Here is a 26,930-nt window from a genome sequence, read left to right on the forward strand (position 1 = left end):
ATCTGTGTCCTCGTCTAGTACCTCTGTAGCCCAAATCGCAGATTTTCTTTAACATCTGAGAAAGGTTCGCTCCCTCTCAGCTCCCACGATTAAGGGCTACAGGAGCATGTTGGCTTCGGTCTTTCGACATAGAGGCTTAGATCTTTCCAACAATAAAGATCTCCAAGATCTCCTTAAGTCTTTCGAGACCTCTAAGGAACGTCGTTTGGCAACTCCTGGATGGAACTTAAACGTGGTCCTAAGGTTCCTCATGTCAGACAGGTTTGAGCCATTACATTCAGCCTCCCTGAAGGATCTCACCCTCAAGACACTTTTCCTAGTGTGCTTGGCTTCGGCTAAAAGGGTCAGTGAACTTCATGCCTTCAGTAAGAACATCGGCTTTTCTACAGAAAAAGCCACTTGTTCACTTCAACTTGGTTTCCTGGCCAAAAATGAACTGCCTTCTCGTCCTTGGCCTAAATCTTTTGATATTCCTTGCTTATCAGAGATCGTAGGCAACGAACTGGAAAGAGTATTATGTCCTGTTAGAGCTCTTAAGTTCTATTTAGCTCGTACTAAGTCTTTACGAGGTAAATCTGAGGCATTATGGTGCTCAGTTAAGAAACCATCATTGCCTATGTCAAAGAATGCTTTGTCATATTTTATCAGATTTTTAATACGAGAAGCTCATTCTCACTTGAATGAGAAAGACCGATGTTTGCTTAAGGTTAAGACGCACGAAGTTAGAGCTATAGCAATCTCCGTGGCCTTCAAGCAAAATAGATCTCTGCAAAGTATTATGAACGTGACTTTTTGGAGAAGCAAGTCAGTGTTCGCGTCATTTTACTTAAAAGATGTCCAGACTCTTTACGAGGACTGCTACACACTGGGTCCATTCGTTGGAGCGAGTGCAGTAGTGGGTGAGGGTTCTACCACTACATTACCCTAATTCCAATATCCTTGTTAATCTGTCTCTTGAAATGTTTTTAATATTGTTTTTTTGGGTTGTACGGAAGGCTAAGAAGCCTTTCGCATCCTGGTTGATTTGGCGGGTGGTCAAAGTCATTTCTTGAGAGCGCCCAGATTAGGGGTTTGATGAGGTCCTGTTTGTATGGGTTGCAGCCCTTGATACTTCAGCTCCTGGGAGTCTTTCAGCATCCTAAGAGGATCGCTGGGCTTCGTGAGGAAGACAGACTTACAAGGCAGAGTAATCGTCTAAGTCAACTTCCTTACCAGCTACCTATATATTTGGGTTTTGTTATATTATAACTGTCAAAAACTCTAAGCATATACGCTGTAAACTTAATTAACTCTGGTCTCTACCCACCACCATGGGTGTGAATCAGGTATTATATATTCACCGGCTAAGTTAAATATTTAAAAATGATATTTTAATTATAAAATAAATTTTTGAATATACTTACCCGTTGAATATATAAATTAAAGGCCCCCCCTTCCTCCCTGATAGAGACCCAGCGGGATGAGAAAAATTGGGTCTGTTTACATGTATATGCGGTATCTGGCCGATAGTTGGCGCTAGTGGGCACACCCGCAACCTTCATAGCGATCGCTCGCGAGTTTTTGTGTGTTTTTCTGTCGAGCCGCCGGAGGCTCAGCTATTATATATTCACCGGGTAAGTATATTCAAAAATTTATTTTCTAATTAAAATATCATTTTTCAGCGCACCCCTTCACCTACGCGCCCACGCGCACCTTCGCGTGCGCGCCCACGCGCACCTTTGCGTGCGCGCCCACGCGCACTTTCGCGTGCGCGCCCACGCGCACCTTCGTGTACGCGCCCGCTCGCCAACGCGTCCCTTCGCCTGTGCGCCCACGCGCCCTCTCGCCCACGTGCCCTCTCGCCCACCCGCATTCTTCTCCACGCGGCAACGCGCCCGCGCTTCGGAAATCGCTCGCGCGCGATCCCTGGAATGCTCTTTCGCGCGAGCGCTGCCGCGATCCCCATTCTCGCAGGGATCATCAGCGTGGCCAACTGATAGGGACGCGGATTTCCAGATCTTCCTCTGGATCGCCACCGCGCAAGCGTAGGATTACCTACCAGGATCAGGAGCATGCAACATTCTTTTTCTTCTTTTCAGGCAGGCCCCGTGGTGTCCACTCCGAAGGGTCAGGAGATCCCCTTCCCTCCAGCAGGGATAACTGACACTGTGTCAGTTACCCGTCAGCCTTGGTTCCGTCACATAATGAACACAGTGGTTAAAGCTGTGAAGCCTACCATCGTTGATTTGGGACTTAAACCAATGGCAGACTTATCCCTGCTGAAGAGAAGGAGAGGAGTGGACTTCGTGGTGACTTCTCCCCGGGAGAAGTTGGCTCCCAAGAGGTCCATCAGGAAGGCTCCTTCCCCTTCGCGGTCAGTTTCTCCTTCTCCCGTGGACGATGTTTTTCCGTCCTCAGGTAAGTCCAGTGAGGCAGGGGTGTCTCCCACGGCACCAATGGGAGGCACCCCTCTTCTTAGGAGAGAAACTTCTCGCGAGGAAGCTTCCTTCCAGATCTCTTTGCTGGAGTCCTGTATTCCTCCTAGGAGGGAGCCCAAGGACTCCAAGACGATTCCTAAATCATCATCCAGGATCCGTCCAGAGCCAACCAGACCCCGGGAGAACGTCCACGTGTCTCCCCAAGATGAGCCTTTGGGGACCAGAGACTTAGCTGCCAGTCCGCAAGGAGGAGACCAGTCGAGTCAGAACACGCTTTCTGGCAGGTCCTAAGGTTGATGAGGCAACTCAACAAGTTTAAGGACCCGGAGACTGCCCCTCAAGAGGGCAAGGACATGGTGCTAGACCAAGTCTACCTCACCCAGAAACCCCCTAAGACCAGCGCAGCTTTGCCTTGGTCCAAAGGGGTGAAGGGGGCCAGGGACAGGGTCGAAGCCCAGCTCTCCGAGCTCGCCTCCTCCGGTCGTTCTTCTGCCGGGCACAAACTCCTCCAGCCTTCTCGAGTACATCAGAGGAGGTACTTTGAGATCATGGGGGAGTCCAGTATGGCTCTTCCACTTTACCATTCTGTAGAAGAGCTGACCAGGGGAACTTCTCTCGAGAAGCTCTCCGCTTGGCAGGTGACATTCTCGGCGTCGGAGATCCTGAGCCTAGAGAAGGTCGCGAAGAGTGCCATGCAGGCAACTTCGTGGCTGGACATTTGGCTGGGATCTCTGGGCATCCTATTGCGCTCTGAGGATCTGTCCAAGGAGGGCAATAGGAAGGCCTTGGAGACCTTCCTCCTCTCGGGCACGCGTTCGATCGAGTTCCTGGCTCACCAGGTTACTAACCTGTGGGCTAACTCGATCCTCAAGCGTCGCGACGCAGTGACCGAGAGGTTCCATCCGAAGGTCCCCGCCATGGATGTCTGCAGGCTCAGGCACTCCTCCATCACTGGGAGAGATCTGCTTGAGCCCAAGGAGATAGAACGAACAGATGAGAGGTGGAGGAGATCGAATCAGGATTCTCTCCTCCAGAGGGCCCTTACATCTCGGCCCTACAAGCCTCCAGCGCCTCAACAACAACAGCAGCCTCGCAAGACACCGAAGCAGGCTCCGGCAGCTAAGACAGGGGTGTCTAAGCCGCAGCCCTTTCAAACCAAGGACAGAAGGCGCGGCAAGTCCTCTAGGGGAGGAAAGAATCCTAGGGGTAGCGGCCGAGGCCGCAAGCGCTAGGATCAGCAATCCCCCTGCGTGTCCACCTGTGAGGGGATGCCTAAAAAGTTGCGTGCACAGGTGGCAGCAACTTGGGGCTGATTCTTGGATGGTCTCCGTGATCGGCCAAGGTTATCGCGTCCCATTCACGACATCTCTACCTCCCCTGACAGCGAATTCAGTGTCGCTGAACTCCTATGCCATGGGATCGGCAAAGGGGTTAGCCCTTCGGGCAGAAGTCGAAACCATGTTCAAGAAGGATGCTCTCCAGGAGGTCGACGACGGCTCCCCAGGCTTCTTCAGTCGACTCTTTCTTGTAAAGAAGGCGTCTGGAGGCTGGAGACCGGTCATCGACCTCTCAGCCCTGAACAAGTTTGTCAAAGAAACTTCGTTCAGCATGGAGACAGCGGACACGGTCAGACTTGCAGTGAGACCACAAGACTTCATGTGCACACTGGATCTGAAGGACGTGTACTTCCAGATCCCAATCCATCCGTCTTCCAGGAAGTACTTGAGATTCAGCCTAGACAGCAAGATCTACCAGTTCAAGGTGCTCTGTTTCGGTGTTCACACTGATTTCGTCTTGGTCGCACAGGAACAGCATATGTCTCCTCCGTTATCTGAATGACTGGCTGATCCTGGCAGACTCGGAGTCGACCCTTCTTCGACACCGGGACAGGCTTCTGGAGATTTGCCAAGATCTGGGGATCATGGTAAATCTCGAGAAGTCCTCTCTGCTTTCAACGCAACGACTGGTATATCTAGGCATGATATTGGACACTGATCTCCACAAAGCCTTTCCATCAGACGACAGGATAGCCAGGCAGAGGAGGGTCGCAGAACCTTTCCTCAGGCGGGAAGAGCTTCCAGCCCAATCATGGTTACATCTACTAGGCCACCTATCCTCCCTGGCACGTCTAGTTCCGAACGGCCGCCTCAGGATAAGATCCCTGCAATGGCTGTTAAAGTCCCAGTGGAATCAAGGTTCCGATTCCCCGGACTTTCTGGTTCCTATAGGATCCACGGAACTGACGGACCTTCAGTGGTGGCTGAACGACGAGAACCTTCGAAAGGGAGTGGATCTTCTCGTCCTCCCCACGGATTTGACTCTGTTTTCGGACACGTCAAAAGAAGGGTAGGGGGCCCACATTCTGAACCAAAGGATCTCAGGCCTCTGGTCAGAATCAGAAAAGTACCTCCACATTAACCTGCTAGAAATGAAGGCCGTTTTCCTGGCTCTTCAACAGTTCCAACGGACCCTGGTGGGCCACTCCCTAGTGGTGATGAGCGACAACACCACGGTAGTGGCTTACATCAACAAGCAGGGAGGTACCTTTTCTCAACAGCTATCCCATCTTGCAGTAGAGATTCTGAGATAGTCCGAAATCCACTCGATAACACTTTCGGCTCGCTTCATTCCTGGCAAGAGGAATGTGCTCACCGACAGTCTGAGCAGAGCGACGCAGATAGTGAGTACCGAGTGGTCTTTGGATCCTCAGATAGCCAACAAAGTCCTGACTTTGTGGGGTTCCCCGACAGTAGATCTGTTCGCGACAGCCTTGAATTTCAAGCTGCCCCTGTACTGCTCTCCAGTCCCGGACTCCAAGGCTCTCTGGCAAGATGCTTTTCAACAGAGGTGGGACAACATCGACGTTTACGCCTTCCCACCATTCTGTCTGATGAGAAGGGTGCTCAACAAGACCAGACTATCGGTCAATCTCTCCATGACTCTAATAGCTCCGCAGAATGGTTCCCGGAGCTTCCGAGAGAACTCCCCCCCACGACACGAGCTACTCAGACAACCACACTGCAATTTCTTCCACAAAGCCGTAGCTTCGCTTCGGCTTCATGCCTGGAGACTATCCAGCATCTCCTTACGGAGAGAGGATTTTCGCAACAGGTTGCGGACAGGATGTCTCGCCACCTGCGCGAATCCTCTATCGGAGTCTACCAGGCGAAGTGGAAAATCTTCTGTGGTTGGTGTCGTGGGAGGGGTATCTCTCCACTTGATGCCACTATTCCAGCAATAGCGGAGTTTCTCGTGTATTTACGGGAGGAAATGCGCCTTTCGGTCTCGGCGGTGAAAGGCTATCGCTCACCCTTAAGCCTGGCTTTTAGGCTGAAAGGAGTGGACATTTCCACTTCATTAGAACTTTCCCTACTCATACGCAGCTATGAGCTTACCTGCCCTCAGTCAGAAGTAAGACCTTCTCCTTGGAACGTGGTTCAGGTCCTCAGGGCTCTGAATAGAGCTCCGTTTGAACCATTACGCCAGGCCTCTGATCGCCACCTGTCTTGGAAGACGGCTTTCCTACTCACTTTGGCCTCGGCCAAGCGAGTCAGTGAACTTCATGGTCTTTCTTACGACGTCGCCCATTCAAGGGGATGGGGGGAGGTAACGTTCAGGTTCGTCCTTGAGTTTGTTGCCAAGACTCAGAACCCTGGGGTGTCGGACCCTAGGTTCGACTCCTTCGGGGTAACGAGTCTTCGTTCTGTAACAAGTGACCCAGACCATCTGTTACTTTGCCCAATGAGGAGTCTGAGGCGCTACTTGAAAAAACAGCTGCAGTCCATCCTCATGTGCAAGCGTTATTCGTGAGCACAGGAAGGACGAAGAGGAGGGTCACCAAGAACACCATCTCGGCCTGGATTCGGAAGGTTATTCAGCATGCCTTGAATCCTGACCCTCCTCCGTCACGTCGCCCTAGAGCGCACGATGTCAGGGGCATCGCTACGTCCCTGGCCTTCAAGAGAAATTTCTCTGTGACGCAGGTCTTACAAGCTGGGGTCTGGAAGCGTCAAACGACCTTCACAGCCGACTACCTGCAGGACGTGACCCACAGGAGCCTCGATACCTTCTCTATTGGCCCTGTGGTGGCTGCACAACAGCTGGTCTAACCTCAGGCTCCTTAATGGACAGGTAGCAGAAGGTTGGGGGCATTGTTACCCGGTTTTAGTCTGCGTGATTGAAAGAGTATGTCTGGCCCTTACTTCTTTCTTCATTCTCTCCTCCCTTGGGGAAAGCAGCATCCTGGTCTCTGCATAGCTGACCTCAACCTCTGCAGGTAAACCATGCTCCCTTGTGCTCCTAGTATTAGCTGTAATACTGTTTGCATCCCCCATACCCTGACGAGGTGGTATTGGGTTGTCCTAGCCTAGATTTCCATCTAAAGAATTCCAGGACAACTTCCTAGGACGAGTCACAACTTCCTCCACACACAAGCTTATGTAGGCCGCACATTCGTCGCAAGCACTGAACGTGCGAGGTGCAGGGACCCCCTTTCTCGAGTGCTGCTCACTCGGATTTCGGGTCCCCGGGTAAAGCCAAAGCCAGTAAGGCTGGGGACTCTCCGCCCTTCCTAAGGGGTAAGTCACCCTATGTAAATAGCGTGGTTTGTATTTCGGTTACGGAACAAATGACAAATTCGGAGATAATTTTATTTTTCCTAACCATACAAACCTTAGCTATTTACTCATATTTGCCCGCCAGCCCTGTCACTCAAGTCAAGTCCTACCTCTAAGTGAAGTGAGACAACTCACCAGTGTGGGGGGGGGGAGGGGTAGCAAGCTACCCCTTCCCTACCCCCTGCTAACTAGCGCAGGGGCAGTTAACCCTTGTTAAAAATCTAATGGCTCGTCATTTCAGCTACGCCAAAAGTAATACCCTATGTAAATAGCTAAGGTTTGTATGGTTAGGAAAAATACAAATTATCTCCGAATTTTTCATATATCCTAGGAAATATTTGTCCTAATAGTTTACTATTTCCGACATACTTGTGACATCATCATAGTGAAAAAAGTGGTCGTAAAGTCGAAGTCGTAAGTTGACGACTACTTGTAAATGCTATATGTGGGTACACAATCCGTTAGAATTGAGATTCTCCTAAGACCGTCCACTTTCCATAGTGGAGGCCTAACCTAACACCTCTTACATCTCTATGCTCAGGTAGTTAGGAGGTTGAACAGGAGTCATGACTTTCACTCCCATACAAGACCAAAGTACACTGACATTTCCTGGGTCAGAAAAACCAGCCAGTTTTGGCTATAGAGGGAATTCCACACCTCCTCAGGATAAGTCCTATTAAAGGCCAAAGGTTTGTATTATGCATAGGAACAAATCACAAGTCAATTTATATTTTTCCTGACAATACAAATCTGAGACCTTTAAGTTGTACGACTATAAGTCCCAGCCAGGAATGTCAGCAAGGACTGCATGCCCATTCTTGCAGTCCAGGCCAAAGGTGAAAGTGAAGGTAAGCGCTACCTGACGGGTGGCTGGGGCTTTCCCCGTCACCCGACACCCAGTTCTATCTTCGCTGAAGTTATACTCTTAAAGATGTCAGGTTTGTATGATAAGGAAAAATGCAAATTGAATATGAAATATGTGATATTTTTTTCAGTTTGAACTTCAAAGCATAATCTGGTGGCAGGATGCAGCAAGAGCCTATTCTCTTTCCCGGAAGGGTACCTACAGAAGTTAAAACGTTAGTAAAATCGTCAAAGTCCATGGAAAAGACTGTGTTCCGGAAAATGATTAAATGTAAGTACAGTAGTGTAACTATTACAGCCATTTTTCTTATAAGTTATTGATATTATTCAAGATGAATTTATTTAACTGAATTTATCAGGGCCTATGAACAATACTCTTTTTAAAGCCAGGTTACATTGAAGTATGAAGGGTATAAATATATTGTACTGTACAGTACTTGTATTCTGAGTTACTTTACTCCTAAACTGAGGTTTCACAGTATTTTATGTCTGAAAATAAGGTAAATACTGTAAGAGCCTACAGAATTACACAAGTCAGTGTTCTGCCTTCAAAAATTATTTTATATTTCTTTTCAGTGGCCCTTGGGTATTTGCAGGGAAGTCTTACTTCAGAGGAGTGTGAAACTGCTGTGCAAAATATTTGTCAAGCTTCAAAAGCTGATACAGAGGAAACAGTTTTGGTAAGGGATACAAAATTTTACAATAAGATTTTTTATAGATATGTGATAAAAGAATATAGAGTACGGTACAGTATTTAGTTTTTTTAATTATATATTGTTCTGTGACTAAATACAAACCCTTTCGTACTTTATTAGGGATATGCTTTCATTGAAGCTGGAACACTAACCAAAAGAGTTTTAGTGAGGTGTAACTACCCCACTGCTAGTTAGCCAGGGAGTAGGAGGTAGTACCAGCTACCCTGCTCACACACACACACCAGTGCTGTCTCGTCACTTTTGCTTTCGGCTCGGTTGAGACTGGACGCTGTCTCTCTTCACCGCCCATACAGACTGGCCACTATAGACTTATCTTTTCTTTGCTTTCTCTTTTCAGGTTGTGGTGTTTCTTCCAGGTCGTGAGTGTTTTTTCTTCCAGTTCATCAAGCGGACTTCTCCTAGATTTGAAGGGTGCAAGAGTGGCACCTTCATGTCTCCGGTCAAGATGGACCCCCATTTGCAGGGCCCGACCTGTCGAGGACGACCTTGTAACCAGGACAACACCTGTGAGGAGTGTAGGGAGTGCCCATCCTCCCAGTAGGACAGGTTTAGAAGGCGGCATGAGAAGAAGTCAAATAAGGGATTCTCCTTCGGGGTTAACCTCGAAATTGAAAAAGCCCTGACTTCATTCTTCCACCCCTCGATCTCTGCCCGAAGCCCTTCTTGATTCGTCACCCAAGGGGATTGATCAAGGAGGAGCGGTGGCCCTTCAACCCCTGGACAACCCTTAGGTTCGTAGGATGTCGCCGCTTCCCCTAGCAAAGTGCCGCCACCCTCCTCCGCAGGGGTTTTTCTCTGCTGACGACCTTTTATAGATTTAGTTTTCCCTTTGTATCGTAGGTCCTTCATGGAAGGAAAGCTTATTCGAGTTACTGCAGTTCGGAGTAGAGAGGAAGCGCATACCGGTTCCTCAAAGGTAGACCTTGATTTTCCTCTAACGGGCTCCGAAGATTTTGTACCGGAGTAGTCACCAGTTTCTGTGCCCTAGCAGTTTCCCCAGCCCAGTCTCCAACTTTGCCTACCGCAGTTCTAGCCCAGCACGCTGACAACAGCGCTCCACCTTGTTCTTAGTTCGCTCAATCTGCAGAGGGGGCAAGTCCGAGACTTGTTCCTGTCGCTCTCGAGGGACATTTTTACTGTTCACGGGTTAGGTCTTCCTTGGAGTGGCATGGGGCTTTGAGAAGGTGGCTGGCTTCGCCTATGCCTTTCGTAGCCCCTTGGAGTGCGACTTACCAGTTCGTGAAGATAAGGTTGCTCACACCCAGTGAGTTCGACACGAGGCCGCTTCGCCTCGCCCAGATTCTGCTTTGGAGTCCAAGAGTTTTCGTTGCTCTCCCGAGGGAGTCCAGGTAATCGACGTACCATCTTCGTTACAGCACTCTGAGCGCGACCAGAAGTACTTCGCCATCGACCAGTGCTTGCCACCCCTATCTTGCAGCACTGTCAGGAGGAATGTCGAGAACATCTATCGCTATCAGGAGAGATCGCCTTTTTCCAGATCCCGCAGTGGTTCAGTGGTGAACCAGGCCCAGCATGCGAGCATTCTCCTCCTCATCATCGAGCTCCAGCGTGCAAACCAGCTCCAGTTTGCCAACGGGTTCTAGCGCGTTACCAGATTCCAGCTCATAACTGCGCGCCAGCGTATGACTCTTTGCCCTCTCAACGCTACGTGAAACCCTCTCATGACGCTCCCAGCTTCCTGTGGGTAATCTCTCCTGCATGTGATCGCCCATCTGCTTATGACTGCGACACCTCTTCTCGGGATTCTACTTCAGCTCAGGACCCAGTTCATGCTCGGGAATACACATCTTCTCGTGAGTGCCCAATAGCTCTCAGCGATGCAGCTCCTTCCCACGAACAAGTCTCCTCACTTGACCTTCTGACAGCGTGCGACCACCCAGCAACGAGCAACCACAACACAGCAGCACATAGGAATGCAGTAGACCGCAATCCACGTTCACTGACACTCTCTAACAAGATAGAGTATGGCAGCATGCTGGTTCCAATACTGAGCACTCTCTCCCCAACAGATGGCTAGACCAAGGACTCCTGGTAGGCAGTTTTCAGTCTGTGAAAATCCCGGTGAACTTCCATCCCGGCCTTCAGCAAGGACGTGCCTTATTTTACCGATTTGGTGAGAGCAGTTCATCTGGCGGTTACCGGCTCTCCTCAGACACCCGCAAGTAAGAACGTACCAGCAGCCTTGACCAGCACACCTAGGTTCCCACTTGAGACTTCTGTTCCCTTGAAGCTCTCCTCTCCTCCTTCCAACCCGAGGCGTAGGAGTTCCATTCCGTTTCCACCTCAGGAAATCAGCCCCCGATGATAATGTCGCAAATGCGATCTAAAGTACGCAACTTTCCTAGAGGTGTGGAGACGTTGCAGCAGGATTTCTCCCAGCTGGAGATGACCCCCATGATGCCAACAAAGAAGAGGAGAAGGCAGAGGCATCCTACCCCTCTTCCAGGCGACACTCTTCACCACTGTAAAAGCAGGCGTTCAAGATCCCTTAGGGAGATCTCTTTGACTAAGACCCACTGGCTATCTCCCATAAAGTTGCCCCACCAGGCCAGCGCTTCATCAGAAGTAGCAGAGCAACCTGCACACGCATCTCCACCCAAGAATACATCCGAATCCTCCAGATGGAGGCAGAATGCAAGACCTTCCCTGCTGGCAGAGTTCCTTACCATCTTGTGAGAGAGAAGACTCTTAAGACTGTGCCGAAGAACTGCTCTGAGAATATCGACCCAGCCTCAGGAGAGGGTACACAACTCTTCAGCTTTGGTGGTAACGATGATGGCAAAGGAAGCTCCTGCAACATCCAGGGACTCCTCCAGGCACTACGAAGATGACTACAAACCCCCCGGGCTCCCATGGGTGAGAGCTCATGGATGGATGAGGACCAGGATTTTGAACAGGATGACACTTCTCAGGACAGTGAGTCCAAGGTATTTGGAGGCCAAGCAGAGAATCTGACCATGCTTTTTAGCAGGGTCTGATCTGCATGAGGGCCATTAACGGCCTAAACGACCCTAATACAGCTTTGCCAGAAGGGAAGGATACAGCACCTGGAGACCCTCCAAGACCAGCGCAGCTTTGTCATGGTGGAGGGGGTTGAAGGGGGCCAAGAGGAGGTATGATGAGGTAACCGAGGAGAAAGTGTCTATTTTACGTCTGGAACCAGCCATCAAAGCTTTGACGAAGGGTGTTTTGTGCCAGAAACTCTCGACTTCCTGTCGCCTCAGCGACCGACGCCCTAAATCTGGGAAAGGTCGTGAAGTTTGCCATACAGGTGACTTGGGGGCTTAATCTGTGGCTAGGGTCAGTGGGCCATTTCATTAGGATGAAGGACTGGTTGCAGGAGTTTACCAGAATGTCATTAGTGACGTTTCTATTGTCAGAAACCAGAACTGTGGAGTTCCGTAGTCAACTTGTTGGCAAACTTGATCCTCAGGTGACGGGAATCAATAATAGAGAAATTCCATAGGCAAGTTCCTAAGATAGACGGGGCATGGATTCGGAACTCGACAATGGAAGGTCCATCGCTTTTTAACAGATGTCGAGAGGGCTGTGAAGTGCTGGATGAAGTCGAGCAAGGACTCTCTCCTTTAGAGGGCAGTGACTTCTAGATCCTACAGATCAGTTCCTCCATATAGGAAACCACAATCATCCAGACTGCAAGAGAACAGCAGGAGTTCAGGCGCTTCCAAGGCGTCTTCCAAGAAGCCTTTTCTTGCCTGAGAACAGATGAAGGGAAGCAGGAATGACAAAGGAGGCAAAGGAGGAAGGGGTAGCGGTCGAGTCCGCTCCCGCCAGGAAGGGCAATCCTCTCACTTGTCCATCAATGGAAGGATGCTTACAATGCCGGTGGCAGAGGTGGCTGCAGCATGAGGCTGATGCCTGGACTGTCTCCATGATTCGTTCAGGGTATCACATCCCGTTCACGTAATCTCTCCCTCCGTTGACTCAGCGTCCAGTTCCGTCGAGCTCCTACACGAAGGATTCCATGAAGGAGCTGGCCCTCAGGGCTGAAGCCCAGACCGTATTGGAGAAGGACGCTCTCCAAGAGGTCCTAGATGAGTCTCCAGGCTTATACATCTGACCCTGTCTTGTGAAAAAGGCATTGCTGGAGACCTGTCATCGACCTTTCCTCTTTGAACAAGTTTGTGCATCAGACTATGTTCATGATGGAGACGGCAGACATAGTCAGACAGTCAGTAAGACCACAGGACTTCCTGTGCACGTTGGACTTAAAGGATGCCTACTTCCAAATCCCAGTTCACCTGTCATCAAGGAAGTATTTAAGGGTCATCTTTGACAACAGACAATACCAGTTTAAGATGCTGTGTTTCGGCCTGTCGACACCACCTCAGGTCACAAGTATTTTCTCCCTAGTGTCAACCTGGGCCCACAGTATTGGCATCCATCTTCTGAGATATCTGGACGACTGGCTGATCCTCGCAGACTTGGTGGCCACCCTTCTTTAACTCCGAGACAGACTTCTTGAGTTTTGTCACGATCTGGGGATTGTGGTAAACCTCGATAAGTTGTCCCTGCTACCATCACAAAGACTGGTATACCTGGGAATGATCTTAGACACCAACCTGCATAAAGTCTTCCCTTCCGATGACAGGATCCAGAGACTGAAGAAGGTAGCAAGTCCCTTCCTACAAGATGCACTCCCAGCTCAGCAGTGGTTACATTTTAAATATTTAACTTAGCCGGTGAATATATAATAGCTGCAACTCTGTTGCTCGACAGACACATACATAAAAAACTCGCGAGCGATCGCTATGCAGGTTGCGGGTGTGCCCACCAGCGCCAACTGTCGGCCATATACCACTCTCGGATGTAAACAAAACCTTCAATTTCTTCTCTGTCGACGTGTCGACAAGACGTACTTTTACTCGCTGTTGAACCTGGAGTTTTTCCCATCATATTTGGTGAAGTACTTCATTTTGGTTTGAGCTTTCGCAGTACAGGTGTTTTTCTTCAAATAAATCCTTGAACTCGTTTTTGGATAGATTTAATTTTTGATGACAAAGAGAGTATGGACTTTCTTTGACTTTTAAATGGCCGACCCTTCCCTTAGACGGAAGTGTGTTTAGGCTTTTAGCAATTATCTTATCATGTTATAAATTAATTATAGATTTTTCAATATTAAACTTACCCGATAATCATGTAGCTGTCAACTCCGTTGCCCGACAGAATTCTACGGAAGGGATACGCCAGCGATCACTATACTAGAAGGGGGTGTACTCACCAGCGCCACCTGTGGCCAGGTACTGCAGTACTTCTTGTTGACACCACCTCAATTTTTCCTCTGTCGTGCTTCCGGCAAGACCTATATGGATACGCTTATAATTTTAGAGTCTTGTTCACGGTTTTTGGTGAAGTATTGCTCTAAGATTTCAGCTTTCGCTATACTGGAAACTTGTCTATTAGCTTAGATAGCTTTTATATTGTTTTGATTAATGGTTAACGATCTTTTGCTTTAATTGGAATCCCCCTTGACTGTTCTTTGATTCAAGATGTCCGACCTTTCTCAAGCCCCTCCCCAAAGACGATGTAGGACTTGTATTAGGCGTATTCCGAAGGCCTCGGTTGATCCTCACACCGTTTGTTCCGACTGTAGGGGAAAATCCTGTCAGTTGGAAGATCGATGTGAGGAATGCGCCGGACTTTCGGAACTTGATTTTGTTCGATTCCTAAAGTATACCACTAAGTTAGAGAGAGAGAGAGTTAGGAGGAGTTCGGCTCGCTCTTCGCTTTATTCCTCACCCCATGATCCTCAACCTTTTCCTCCCCCTGTAGTGGCTACCCCCGAACCTACTTTTTGTGCTCAGCCTGATATGTCTGATGTTTTACGTGCCATTCAGGCTTTAGGTGATAAAGTCGAGTCGGTAGTGAGTGACCACAAGTTCCTCTTGGCGGACGTCAAGGAACTTAAAGTGAAAAGTGCAGTGGGAAGTGGTAGTGCTAGTGCTGTGCCGAGTGCTAGTGTCAGTGTCAGTGTTGTGCGTGAGGGTACTTCTGTGCGTGCCAGTCGTCCTCCCAGTCCGGGACCTCTTGCAAGCTCCCAAGCCCAGGGGAGAAGCAATGTCGAAGGGCAAAAGGGTTCGGCAGGCCTTGATCGGCGCACAGAAGTATCCTCGGTGGTTGCGGGCGTATCTTACGGAGATCGTCACTTCCACTCTCAGACGATTGAGCCTTTTATTTCCTCGTCTGCAGTAGAATTTTCGGGGAAAAAACGCTGGACTCAGGTCTCAAGACCTCTTAAACGTAAAGTCCAAACCTCACGAGTTCAACCCGGATGTAGTCATTGGGCTAGCTCTGACTCGCCGCAGTCATCAGGTGACTGCACACCTCCTAAGAGAGGTAAGGCGATGCCTCAACAGACCTCAACTTCTGTTAAGGCTTTGCCTCAACAGACCTCATCGTCTGTTGATCCCAAGATGGCTTTGCTGCAGTCCATGCAGTCGCAGCTTGCGGTCTTAATGCGTGAGTTTCAGGCAGAGAAGGTTACACCTCCTCCTGCGAGCGCTCCTCCTCCTCTCCGCAGTCCAGTCTGCCAGACGTACGAAGTTGAGGTTCCTCAAGCTACCTCCATGCGTGAGCTACCGCGTTGGGAGTTGCCAGTTACCAGCGTTGTGCAGCAACCTCCTCCTTCCTTGAGGCAGGAATCTCTTACCACGCTACAACCTCCTCAACAATGGGGACAGGAGTCTTATGCCTTACAACCTCCTCTTCCTTTGAGGCAAGAGTTTCTTGCAGTAAGACCATCCTCGAGGCAGCAACTTCTTGAGGTACGACAACCTCTACCATCCTTGAGGCAGCCACCTCAGCTCTCGCAGCTGCAACCTCAACTCTCGAGGCAAGCTCCTCAAGAACCTCAACTCGTGAGACAGGAATCGCGTTCTGCGCAGCCGCCACCTCAACTCTCGCAGCTCACACCTCAAGAACCTCAACTCGTGAGACAGGAATCTCTTACTGCGCAACCACCTCAACCCTTGAAGCAAGCGCAACTCTTGAGACAGGAACCTCATGCAATGAGTCAGCCACCTCAACGCATGCATCTACCACCTTCTCCTCTACTTGACCAGTCTTTGCAGCCTGAACCTCAGGTTTTACTTCAGTCGCCTCTCACCACACTTGCTCCTCAAACCTCCGCAGAACCTCCTTCTTCCCAGCCTCATGACTTTGTCATTCCCAGCCCTCATCCTCTTCAACAGAGACTTGAGGATGAGACCGCAAGTGTTTATGCACCCTCTTGTCAGGATTCTGCTGTTCAGCACACCGCTGTAACTTTACCTCTCGCTTCTCAACACTCAGGTGATGAGGTTTCTGAGGAGGAAGCTGCGCACCTTGATGATCCCTCTTCGGACGTGGAGGAACCCAAGTCGTTACCACCCTCCATTGACTTTCGCAAGGTCCTGGCTCTTTTCAGAGAGGTTTACCCGGATCATTTTGTTTCTGCTACCCCTCGCTCTCCTCCATCAGAGTTTTCTCTAGGCATGCAACCTGTTAAGTCGGCCTACACTAAGCTCGTCTTTGCTAGATCCTCTAAGAGAGCTTTAAGAATGTTAGGGGATTGGTTGCAGTCCAAACAGCAACTAGGGAAGACTTCATTTATGTTTCCCCCTACTAAGCTGACTTCTAAGGCGGGTGTATGGTATGCCACAGGAGAGGAACCAGGCTTGGGAATCCCTGCCTCTGCCCAGGCTGACTTCTCAAGTTTGGTTGACTCTCCACGTAGATCGGCTATGAGGCGCTCTAAGGTCTGCTGGACCTTTTCCGACTTAGATTACTTCTTAAAGGGTGTCTTTCGCGCCTTTGAGATTTTCAATTTTCTCGACTGGTGCCTGGGGGCCTTGAGCAAGAAGACTGCCCCTTCTGTCAAGGACTCAGCCATGCTTATAATGTCCTGTATGGATAAAGCAATTCGCGATGGGTCCGGCGAACTTGCCTCCATGTTTGTTTCGGGAGTACTCAAGAAAAGGGAACAACTGTGCACTTTCCTTTCCACTGGTATCACCTCTTGTCAAAGGTCTCAGTTACTTTTTGCTCCGCTTTCTAAGTTCCTGTTTCCTGAGGAGCTTATCAAGGAATTGTCTGCGGCCCTTATTCAGAAGGACACTCATGACCTTGTGGCCTCTTCAGCTCGTAAGGCTAAGGTTGCTCCTTCGGTTCCTAGAACTTACCGCACCCCAGTGGCCGATACTCCTGCTACAAGATTTATTCCGCCCTTTCGTGGCAGAGCCCCCAGCCGAGGAAGTACCCGTCCAGACGCTTTCAGGGGCAGGTCTAAGAAAGGTTCCAAGCCTTCGAAAGGCAAACACTGACTCTCCTCCTCTCCAGACAGCAGTAGGAGCCAGACTCAAGATCTTCTGGCAAGCTTGGGAAAGAAGAGGTGCAGACGCCCAGTCTGTCAAGTGGCTAAGGGAGGGTTACAGGATACCATTCTGCCGCAATCCCCCTCTGACCACTTCTCCCATCAACCTCTCTCCCAACTACAAGGAAAAGGACAAGAGGCTAGCATTACACCAGGAGGTGTCGCTCCTGTTACAGAAGAAGGCAGTGGTGATAGTCCGGGACCATCAATCCCCGGGCTTCTACAACCGTCTCTTTCTGGTGGCCAAGAAGACAGGAGGTTGGAGACCGGTGCTGGACGTCAGCGCGCTCAATGCTTATGTCACCAAGCAGACGTTCACTATGGAGACGACGAAGTCGGTCCTAGCAGCGGTCAGGCAGGAGGACTGGATGGTCTCGTTGGATCTGAAAGACGCTTACTTTCACGTTCCTATTCATCCAGACTCCCAACCTTTCCTGAGATTCGTTTTTGGAAAGGTTGTGTACCAATTCCAAGCCCTGTGTTTTGGCCTAAGCACAGCGCCTATGGTGTTTACGCGTCTGATGAGGAATATTGCAAAATTCCTCCACTTAGCGGACATCAGAGCCTCCCTTTATTTAGACAACTGGCTGTTAAGAGCCCCCACAAGTCGTCGCTGTCTGGAGAGTCTCAACTGGACTTTGGACTTGATCAAGGAACTGGGTCTTTTGGTCAACTTAGAGAAGTCCCAGCTTATTCCCTCCCAATCCATCGTTTACCTGGGAATGGAGATTCGGAGTCAAGCTTTTCGGGCTTTTCCGTCGGCCCCAAGAATCAGCCAAGCCCTAGAGTGCATTCTGAGCATGCTGAAGAGGAACAGTTGCTCGGTGAGACAGTGGATGAGTCTAACAGGGACCCTGTCATCGTTAGCCCTGTTCATCGAGTTAGGGAGACTCCACCTCCGCCCTCTCCAATTCCATCTAGCAGCTCACTGGGACAAGGATTTGACGCTCGAAGCGGTCTCTATTCCTGTCACCAAAGAGATGAAGACTACTCTCATGTGGTGGAAGACCAACATCCTTCTCAAGGAGGGTCTATCGTTAGCGATTCAGACCCCCAATCTTCATCTCTTTTCGGACGCATCAGACTCGGGCTGGGGCGCGACCTTGGACGGACAGGAATGCTCGGGAATATGGAACAAGGAACAGGAAACGCTTCACATCAACTGCAAGGAGCTGCTGGCAGTTCATCTGGCCTTAATGAACTTCAAGTCCCTCCTGCTAAACAAGGTGGTGGAGGTGAACTCCGACAACACCACAGCCTTGGCTTACATCTCCAAGCAGGGAGGGACCCATTCGAGGAAGCTGTACGAGATAGCAAGGGACCTCCTCATTTGGTCAAGAAGTCTAAACCTCTCACTGGTAACGAGGTTCATTCAGGGCAATATGAACGTCTCAGCAGATCGCCTCAGCAGGAAAGATCAAGTCATCCCCACGGAATGGACCCTTCACAAGAGCGTGTGCAACAGACTTTGGACCTTGTGGGGTCAGCCAACGATAGATCTGTTCGCCACCTCCATGACCAAGAGGCTCCCTTTGTACTGTTCCCCAGTTCCAGACCCAGCAGCAGTTCACGTGGATGCCTTTCTGCTGGATTGGTCCCATCTCGACCTATATGCATTCCCGCCGTTCAAGATCATCAACAGAGTCATTCAGAAGTTCGTCTCTCACGAAGGGACACGGCTGACGCTGGTTGCTCCCCTTTGGCCTGCAAGAGAATGGTTCACAGAGGTACTACAATGGCTGGTCGACGTTCCCAGGACTCTCCCTCTAAGAGTGGACCTTCTACGTCAACCTCACGTAAAGAAGGTACACCCAAACCTCCACGCCCTTCGTCTGACTGCCTTCAGACTGTCGAAAGACTCGCTAGAGCTAGAGGCTTTTCGAAGGAGGCAGCCAGAGCGATTGCCAGAGCAAGGAGGATATCCACTCGTAGAGTCTACCAATCCAAATGGGAAGTCTTCCGAAGCTGGTGCAGAGCCAATGCAGTTTCCTCTACCAATACCTCTGTAACCCAAGTTGCTGACTTCCTATTACATCTTAGGAATGTTAGATCTCTTTCGGCTCCTACGATTAAAGGGTACAGAAGTATGTTGGCTTCAGTTCTCCGCCACAGAGGTTTGGATCTTTCCTCCAACAAGGACCTACAAGACATCCTTAAATCTTTCGAGACTTCTAAAGAACGTCGTTTGTCCACTCCAGGCTGGAATCTAGACGTAGTCTTAAGATTCCTTATGTCTCCTAGGTTCGAACCTCTCCAGTCAGCTTCCTTCAAAGACCTTACTCTCAAAACTCTTTTCCTCGTCTGCCTTGCGACAGCCAAAAGAGTTAGTGAGGTTCACGCCTTCAGCAAGAACATAGGATTCACATCCGAATCAGCAACATGTTCTTTACAGCTCGGATTTTTAGCTAAAAATGAACTTCCTTCACGTCCTTGGCCTAGATCGTTCGAAATTCCTAGCCTTTCCAACATGGTGGGTAACGAGCTAGAGAGAGTTTTTTGCCCTGTCAGAGCTCTGAAATACTATCTTAAAAGGTCAAAACCTATATGAGGACAGTCAGAGGCCTTATGGTGTGCCATCAAGAAACCTTCGATGCCTATGTCCAAAAACGCAGTTTCGTATTATATAAGGCTTCTGATTAGAGAAGCTCATTCTCACATGAAGGATGAAGACCTTGCTTTGCTGAAGGTAAGGACCCACGAAGTGAGAGCTGTAGCCACTTCGATGGCCTTTAAACAGAACCGTTCTCTGCAGAGTATCATGGATGCAACTTATTGGAGGAGCAAGTCAGTGTTTGCATCATTTTATCTCAAAGATGTCCAGTCTCTTTACGAGAACTGCTACACCCTGGGACCATTCGTAGCAGCGAGTGCAGTAGTAGGTGAGGGCTCAGCCACTACATTCCCTTAATCCCATAACCTTTTTTAACCTTTCTCTTGAATGCTTTTATTGTTGTTTTTTGGGTTGTTACGGTAGGCTAAGAAGCCTTCCGCATCCTGTTTGATTTGGCGGGTGGTCAATTCGTTCTTGAGAAGCGCCTAGGTTAGAGGTTGTGTAGAGGTCCTTTAGTATGGGTTGCAGCCCTTTATACTTCAGCACCTTAGGGTTGTTCAGCCTCCTAAGAGGAACGCTGCGCTCAGTAAGGAAGACGAACTTATTAAAGGCAGAGTAATGGTTCAAGTCGACTTCCTTACCAGGTACTTATAATTTCATTGTTATTTTGAATAACTGATAATATGAAATACGGGATACTTAGCTTACTGAGATACATGTACACTGGTTTTCACCCACCTCCCTGGGTGTGAATCAGCTACATGATTATCGGGTAAGTTTAATATTGAAAAATGTTATTTTCATTAGTAAAATAAATTTTTGAATATACTTACCTGATAATCATGATTTAATTGACCCACCCTTCCTCCCCATAGAGAACCAGTGGACCGAGGAAAAATTGAGGTGGTGTCAACAAGAAGTACTGCAGTACCTGGCCACAGGTGGCGCTGGTGAGTACACCCCCTTCTAGTATAGTGATCGCTGGCGTATCCCTTCCGTAGAATTCTGTCGGGCAACGGAGTTGACAGCTACATGATTATCGGGTAAGTATATTCAAAAATTTATTTTACTAATGAAAATAACATTTTCCTCTATATATTTTATATCTCACCGCCTTTATTAGGCCTCTTCGATTAACTTTCCATTTATAATAAACATAAAAATAAATTTTAATGATTTGTTTATATGCTACCTTTCCTGAGAGTAGGCGGTCCTAACTTGGAAACCGAAGTTAAACAACGTTGAGCCCTTTCAATCGTTAATAGCTTTTAAGAGCTAATGATTTCAAACTTTTTAAATGAATATTTTTTAATAGATATTTTATGAAAGATTTTCTTTGAATGGTCTTCGTACTGTTTCAAAGATGAACTAACGTTTAGTTTATTTATGCTACGCAGTTTGCGCTCTATCGTTACGATAGAGAGAGAGAGTATCACGGTTTCACTTTGCAGAAAGAGTAAATCGATTCTGACGTTTTGTTCATTCTTCTTTCAAAGCTTAAATGTTTTAAATTCTATTTTAAAGGAACTTTTTAATTGAAAAACCTTTCAGTTTTTTCCTTTGGTCAAATAACATGTTTTTTTGACGAAACGTAAGTGGGCTCTTCTCTTAGGTGCGAAATCAAGAGAGAGAGAGAGAGAAAGATAGAGACGGAGGGAGAGAGAGGAGAGAAAACGTTCCGTTCAAGCGGGTAACGTTGTTCTCGAGTTACTCTCGTCCCTAGTCTCTGTACGGGGAGAAAGGATAAAACGTTTTTAGTTTTTTATTCTCGTCCCCAGGCAATGTACGGTGAGAGATTGAAAACGTAGTTTTGAATGAACTAGTGTTTAGTCTCTTCCCCAGCCACTGAATTTTTTATCTTAAAATATGTTTACTGTTTTTTGCTGGTATTAATGTCCTTGCATTATACGACAGATTTCGCAATTACTACCTTTTGATGAGGGTAGAATTGCGTGCTTCAGGTAGAAATCAGTAAAAGTTTCGATTTCAGTGAAATAAGTGCAAAACAGAAAATCGTAGTGATAAAGTGATATTGCGCAAAGTGTTATCAGTGTTGCGACCGAGGGTTCGTCTGTTCGTGCCTGTCGTTCGCCTAGTCCGGGACCTCTTGCAAGCTCCCAAGCCCAGGGGAGAAGTAATGTCGTACGACTTATGGGTTCGAGAGGCCTTGATCAGCGAACAGACGTTACCTCTATGGTATCGGGTGTATCTTACCAAGATCACCCCTACCATAAGGCGAGAGAGACGATTTTCTCCTCGTCATCCGAAGGCTTTTCGCATAAGAAACCTGAAACAAGGTTTCGAGGCCCTTAAGCGAAAGCCAGTCCTTTCAGGACAGGTCCAGCGTCCTGGTTGTAGCCATTAGGACAGCTCTGACCCTATGCAGTCATCGGAAGACTGCTCGCCGCCTAACAAAAGCGTAACACAGACTCCGAGAGTCTTTTTGTTGGCAAGGTTTTGCGGTCACAGACGTTACCCTCGTCTCTTACCGCAACCATTTCCGTTGATCCTAAATGGGTTGTACGGCAAGACATGCAGAATAAGCTTGCCTCCCTTATGGAAGACTATTCTGCCGATAAGTCCGTTGAGCCTAGCCTTTTATCTCATCGAGATCCTGGCTTTCAGCCACCCTAACGTTCCTTTGTGCGTCCTGTTGACGTTGGCGTAGCTAAGTCACGTCAGTCAGGTTGTTTAGAACCACACTCGATGCGGTCTCGTGTGGATTTTCAGCCACATTTGGACGTTAGGCCACTTGCTGATGCTCCTGTCGACGTTCAGGACATTCGCTAGCAATCGGAGTTGACTTGTTTTGACGCTGAGCGTCAACCTCCGCATTCTAGAGTTGTTTTGACTGCTCAGTCTAGGCGGTCAAAGCAGTCTCGAGTGGACGCTGTGCGTCCTCACGCACCTGTTGTTGTTGACAGTTCACAGACTGTCAAGCAGTTACATGACGTTGCGTCCTGGTCTCTCGCACCTGTTGTTGTTGACAGTTCACAGACTGTCAAGCAGTTACATGACGTTGCGTCCTGGTCCGCTACTAATGCACCAGTGCGTGTGGACTCTGCTTGTAAAGCATTGCCACCACGGTAGGTCTCTCCCTTGCTTGAGACTCAGCTATTATCGGACAAGGTTCCTTCAGATGAGGAAGTTGCTGTTCCCCCTCCTACTGATATTCCCTTGAGGACTCTGTCAGACGGAGAGGAGCCTAAAGCTGCTTAGCCCTCTATGGACTTTAAATAAATCATGCTGATTTTTTAAGGATCTTTGTCCGGATCTTTTTGTAACTGCTGCTCCTCGTTCGCCTAAACGTCAGAGCTTACACTAGGCCTAGGTACTTCGAAGCCGTTGTTTTTTAAGCTAGTGCTCTCTCGCTCTCCTAGAGAGCTTTACGTTTGCTAGGCGACTGGTTTATCACTAGGAGGAGTTTGGGGGATACAGCCTTTGCTTTCCCTTCTTTTAAACTGGCTTATAGAGCGAGAGTCTGATATGACACGAGAGAAGTTCTCGGCTTGGGAGTTCCTGCCTCTGCCCAGATAGACTTCTCAAACCTCATAGACTCTCCCTGGCGCCTGGCCATGAGACGCTCCAAGATTTTACAGGTCAACTTCACAGCTGTTTTCGAGCCTTTGAAGTTTTGCTGTACAAGTATGTCATGCATAAACAAGGCTTTCAGGGATGGCTCCAATGATCTGACAGCCCCGTTCTCTGCAGGAACAAGTCCCTCAGGGATGGCTCCATGATTTGGCAGCCATGTTTACTGCAGGAGTACGTAAGAGGCAAGTGCGCTCAATGTGTTCATTGTCAAGACAAACTTCACGATGAAGTCTTCCAGGCTGTCTTGACAGCATTTATGGAAGGCGACTGGATGGTCTCTCTCAACCTTCAGGAGGCATACTTCCACATTCCTATACACCCGGATTCCCAACCGTTTCTGAGGTTTGTTTACAGGAATGTGGGGTACCAGTTTCGAGCTATCGGGGATCCGAGCCTCCCTGTACTTGGACGACTGGCTTCTCAGAGCATCGTCCAGCCTTCACTGTCTGCAGGATCTACATTGGACGTTGAGTCTGGCCAGGGAGTTGGGACTTGTGGTCAACCTAAAAGTCCCAACTGATCCCATCCCAGATTATTCTATTTTTGGGGATGGAAATTCGCAGTCAAGCCCTGCTCGAAGTCCAACTAATGCTGAAAAGAAAACGTTTATTCAGTCAGGAGTTGGAACAGTCTCGTAGGGACTCTCTCATCCCTGGAGCAGTTTGTCTCACTAGGGAGACTACCCCTTCTGCCTCTCCGGTTCCATCTAGCCTCTCACTGGAACTAGGACAAGACATTAGAGACAGAATCATTCCCAGTCTCCAAACCAATAAAGGCATGCCTGAAATGGTCGGACAGCAATATCAGTCTGAGAGAGGGACTATCCCTAGCAGTCAAGAACCCAAACCACGTGTTGTCCTCAGACGCGTCGGGTTTGGGTTGGGTGCGACCCTGGACGGTCGGGAATGCGCTGGTCTGTGGACCTCAAGTCAGAAGAGCATGCACATCAACGGCAAGGAGCTATTAGCAGTCCACTTGGCCTTGATGATATTAGGAAGCGTCTTCGAAACTAAGTGGTAGAGGTCAACTCAGACAACACCACAACTTTGGCGTACATCTCCAAGCAAGGAGGCACACACTCCTTCACGCTGCTCGAGATCGCAAGGGACCTTCTCTTATGGTCTAGAATTCGAGGCATCTCCCTGTTGACGAGATTCATCCAGGGGGACTTGAACGTCTTGGCAGACTGTCTCAGTCGGAGGGGTCAGGTGATACCCACGGAATGGACCCTCCACAAGGACGTGGGCAAGAGTCTTTGGGCTTCTTGGGGTCAACCAACCATAGACCTCTTTGCCTCCTCGTTGACCAAAAGGTTAGCAATCTTTTGCACTCCAGTCCTAGATACAGAAGCAATCTACATAGACGCGTTTCTACTGGATTGGTCTTTTATGGACTTATATGCATTCCCACCATTCAAGATAGTCAACAAGGTACTGCAGAAGTTCGCCTCTCACGGAGGGACAAGGTTGACGTTGGTTGCTACCCTCTGGCCCGCGAGAGAGTGGTTCACTGAGGTACTTCAATGGCTGGTAGACTTCCCAAGAAGTCTTCCTCTAAGGGTAGATCTGTTACGTCAGCCCCACGTAAAGAATGTCCATCAAAGCCTCCCCGCTCTTCGTCTGACTTCCTTCACACTATCGAAAGACTCTCAAGAGCTAGAGGTTTTTCGAAGGAGGCAGTCAGTGCGATTGCAAGAGCTAGGAGAGCTTCTACCATTAGAGTATACCAGTCGAAGTGGGAAGTCTTTCGAGACTGGTGCAAGTCAGCATCTGTGTCCTCGTCCAGTACCTCTGTAGCCCAAATCGCAGATTTTCTTTTACATCTGAGAAAGGTTCGCTCCCTTTCAGCTCCCACGATTAAGGGCTACAGGAGCATGTTGGCTTCGGTCTTTCGACATAGAGGCTTAGATCTTTCCAACAATAAAGATCTCCAAGATCTCCTTAAGTCTTTCGAGACCTCTAAGGAACGTCGTTTGGCAACTCCTGGATGGAACTTAGACGTGGTCCTAAGGTTCCTCATGTCAGACAGGTTTGAGCCATTACATTCAGCCTCCCTGAAGGATTTCACCCTCAAGACACTTTTCCTAGTGTGCTTGGCTTCGGCTAAAAGGGTCAGTGAACTTCATGCCTTCAGTAAGAACATCGGCTTTTCTACAGAAAAAAGCCACTTGTTCACTTCAACTTGGTTTCCTGGCCAAAAATGAACTGCCTTCTCGTCCTTGGCCTAAATCTTTTGATATTCCTTGCTTATCAGAGATCGTAGGCAACGAACTGGAAAGAGTATTATGTCCTGTTAGAGCTCTTAAGTTCTATTTAGCTCGTACTAAGTCATTACGAGGGAAATCTGAGGCGTTATGGTGCTCAGTTAAGAAACCTTCATTGCCTATGTCAAAGAATTCTTTGTCATATTTTATCAGATTTTTTTAATACGAGAAGCTCATTCTCACTTGAATGAGAAAGACCGATGTTTGCTTAAGGTTAAGACGCACAAAGTTAGAGATATAGCAACCTCCGTGGCCTTCAAGCAAAATAAATCTCTGCAAAGTATTATGGACGCGACTTCTTGGAGAAACAAGTCAGTGTTCGCGTCATTTTACTTAAAAGATGTCCAGACTCTTTACGAGGACTGCTACACACTGGGTCCATTCGTTGCAGCGAGTGCAGTAGTGGGTGAGGGTTCTACCACTACACTTCCCTAATTCCAATATCCTTTTAATCTGTCTCTTGAAATGTTTTTAATATTGTTTTATGGGTTGTTCGGAAGGCTAAGAAGCCTTTCGCATCCTGATTGATTTGGCGGGTGGTCAAAGTCATTTCTTGAGAGCGCCCAGATTAGGGGTTTGATGAGGTCCTGTTGTATGGGTTGCAGCCCTTGATACTTCAGCTCCTGGGAGTCTTTCAGCATCCTAAGAGGATCGCTGGGCTCCGTGAGGAAGACAGACTTACAAGGCAGAGTAATCGTCTAAGTCAACTTCCTCACCAGGTACCTATTTATTTTGGTTTTGTTATATTGATAACTGCCAAAATGAAAAAACTCTTAGCTTATACGCTGTAAACATAATTAACTCTGGTCTCTACCTACCTCCTTGGGTGTGAATCAGCTATTATATATTCACCGGCTAAGTTAAATATTTAAAAATGATATTTTAATTATAAAATAAATTTTTGAATATACTTACCCGGTGAATATATAAATTAAAGACCATCCCTTCCTCCCCAATAGAGACGCAGTGGGATGAGAAGAAATTGAAGGTTTTGTTTACATCCGAGAGTGGTATCTGGCCGACAGTTGGTGCAGGTGGGCACACCCGCAACCTGCATAGCGATCGCTCGCGAGTTTTTTATGTATGTGTCTGTTGAGCAACAGAGTTGCAGCTATTATATATTCACCGGGTAAGTATATTCAAAAATTTATTTTATAATTAAAATATCATTTTCATAAGTTACCTATAATCCCTTCAGTGGCGGCTGAAGTCCAAGTGGGTTCAACACGAAGACTGTCTGAATTCATTGGTCCACATGGGACCTGAGCAGTGGTCGTACCTAGAATGGTGGGTGACAGACAAGAATCTCTGCTGAGGGGTCGACCTTCTCGCCCCTCTCCCAGAATTAATGCTCTTTTCAGATGCGTCAAAAGAACGGTGGGGTTCCCACCTGCTGCATCACACAGCCTCTGGGCTCTAGTTGGAATCTGAAAGATCTCAGCATATAAATCTTCTGGAGATGAGGGCAGCCTTTTTAGCCCTTCAACAGTTCCATCAGTTCCTGGCAGGTCCCTCGG

The 26,930-nt window shown here is 48.4% G+C and overlaps 1 protein-coding gene across 1 annotated transcript in view; it reads left to right on the top strand.

Annotated features, from left to right (window-relative positions):
* LSm-4 (Like Sm protein 4) overlaps positions 1-26,930 on the top strand; it is a 72,857-nt gene that overhangs the window by 10,913 nt on the left and 35,014 nt on the right. The window contains exons 2-3 of the mRNA XM_068381685.1: positions 8,029-8,168; positions 8,474-8,577. Coding sequence (XP_068237786.1) covers positions 8,060-8,168; positions 8,474-8,577 — 213 coding nt within the window. The 5' untranslated portion in view covers positions 8,029-8,059. The remainder of the gene's footprint in view (positions 1-8,028; positions 8,169-8,473; positions 8,578-26,930) is intronic.

This window comes from Palaemon carinicauda, chromosome 10, assembly GCF_036898095.1.
Source record: "Palaemon carinicauda isolate YSFRI2023 chromosome 10, ASM3689809v2, whole genome shotgun sequence".
Lineage (NCBI taxonomy): Eukaryota > Metazoa > Arthropoda > Malacostraca > Decapoda > Palaemonidae > Palaemon > Palaemon carinicauda.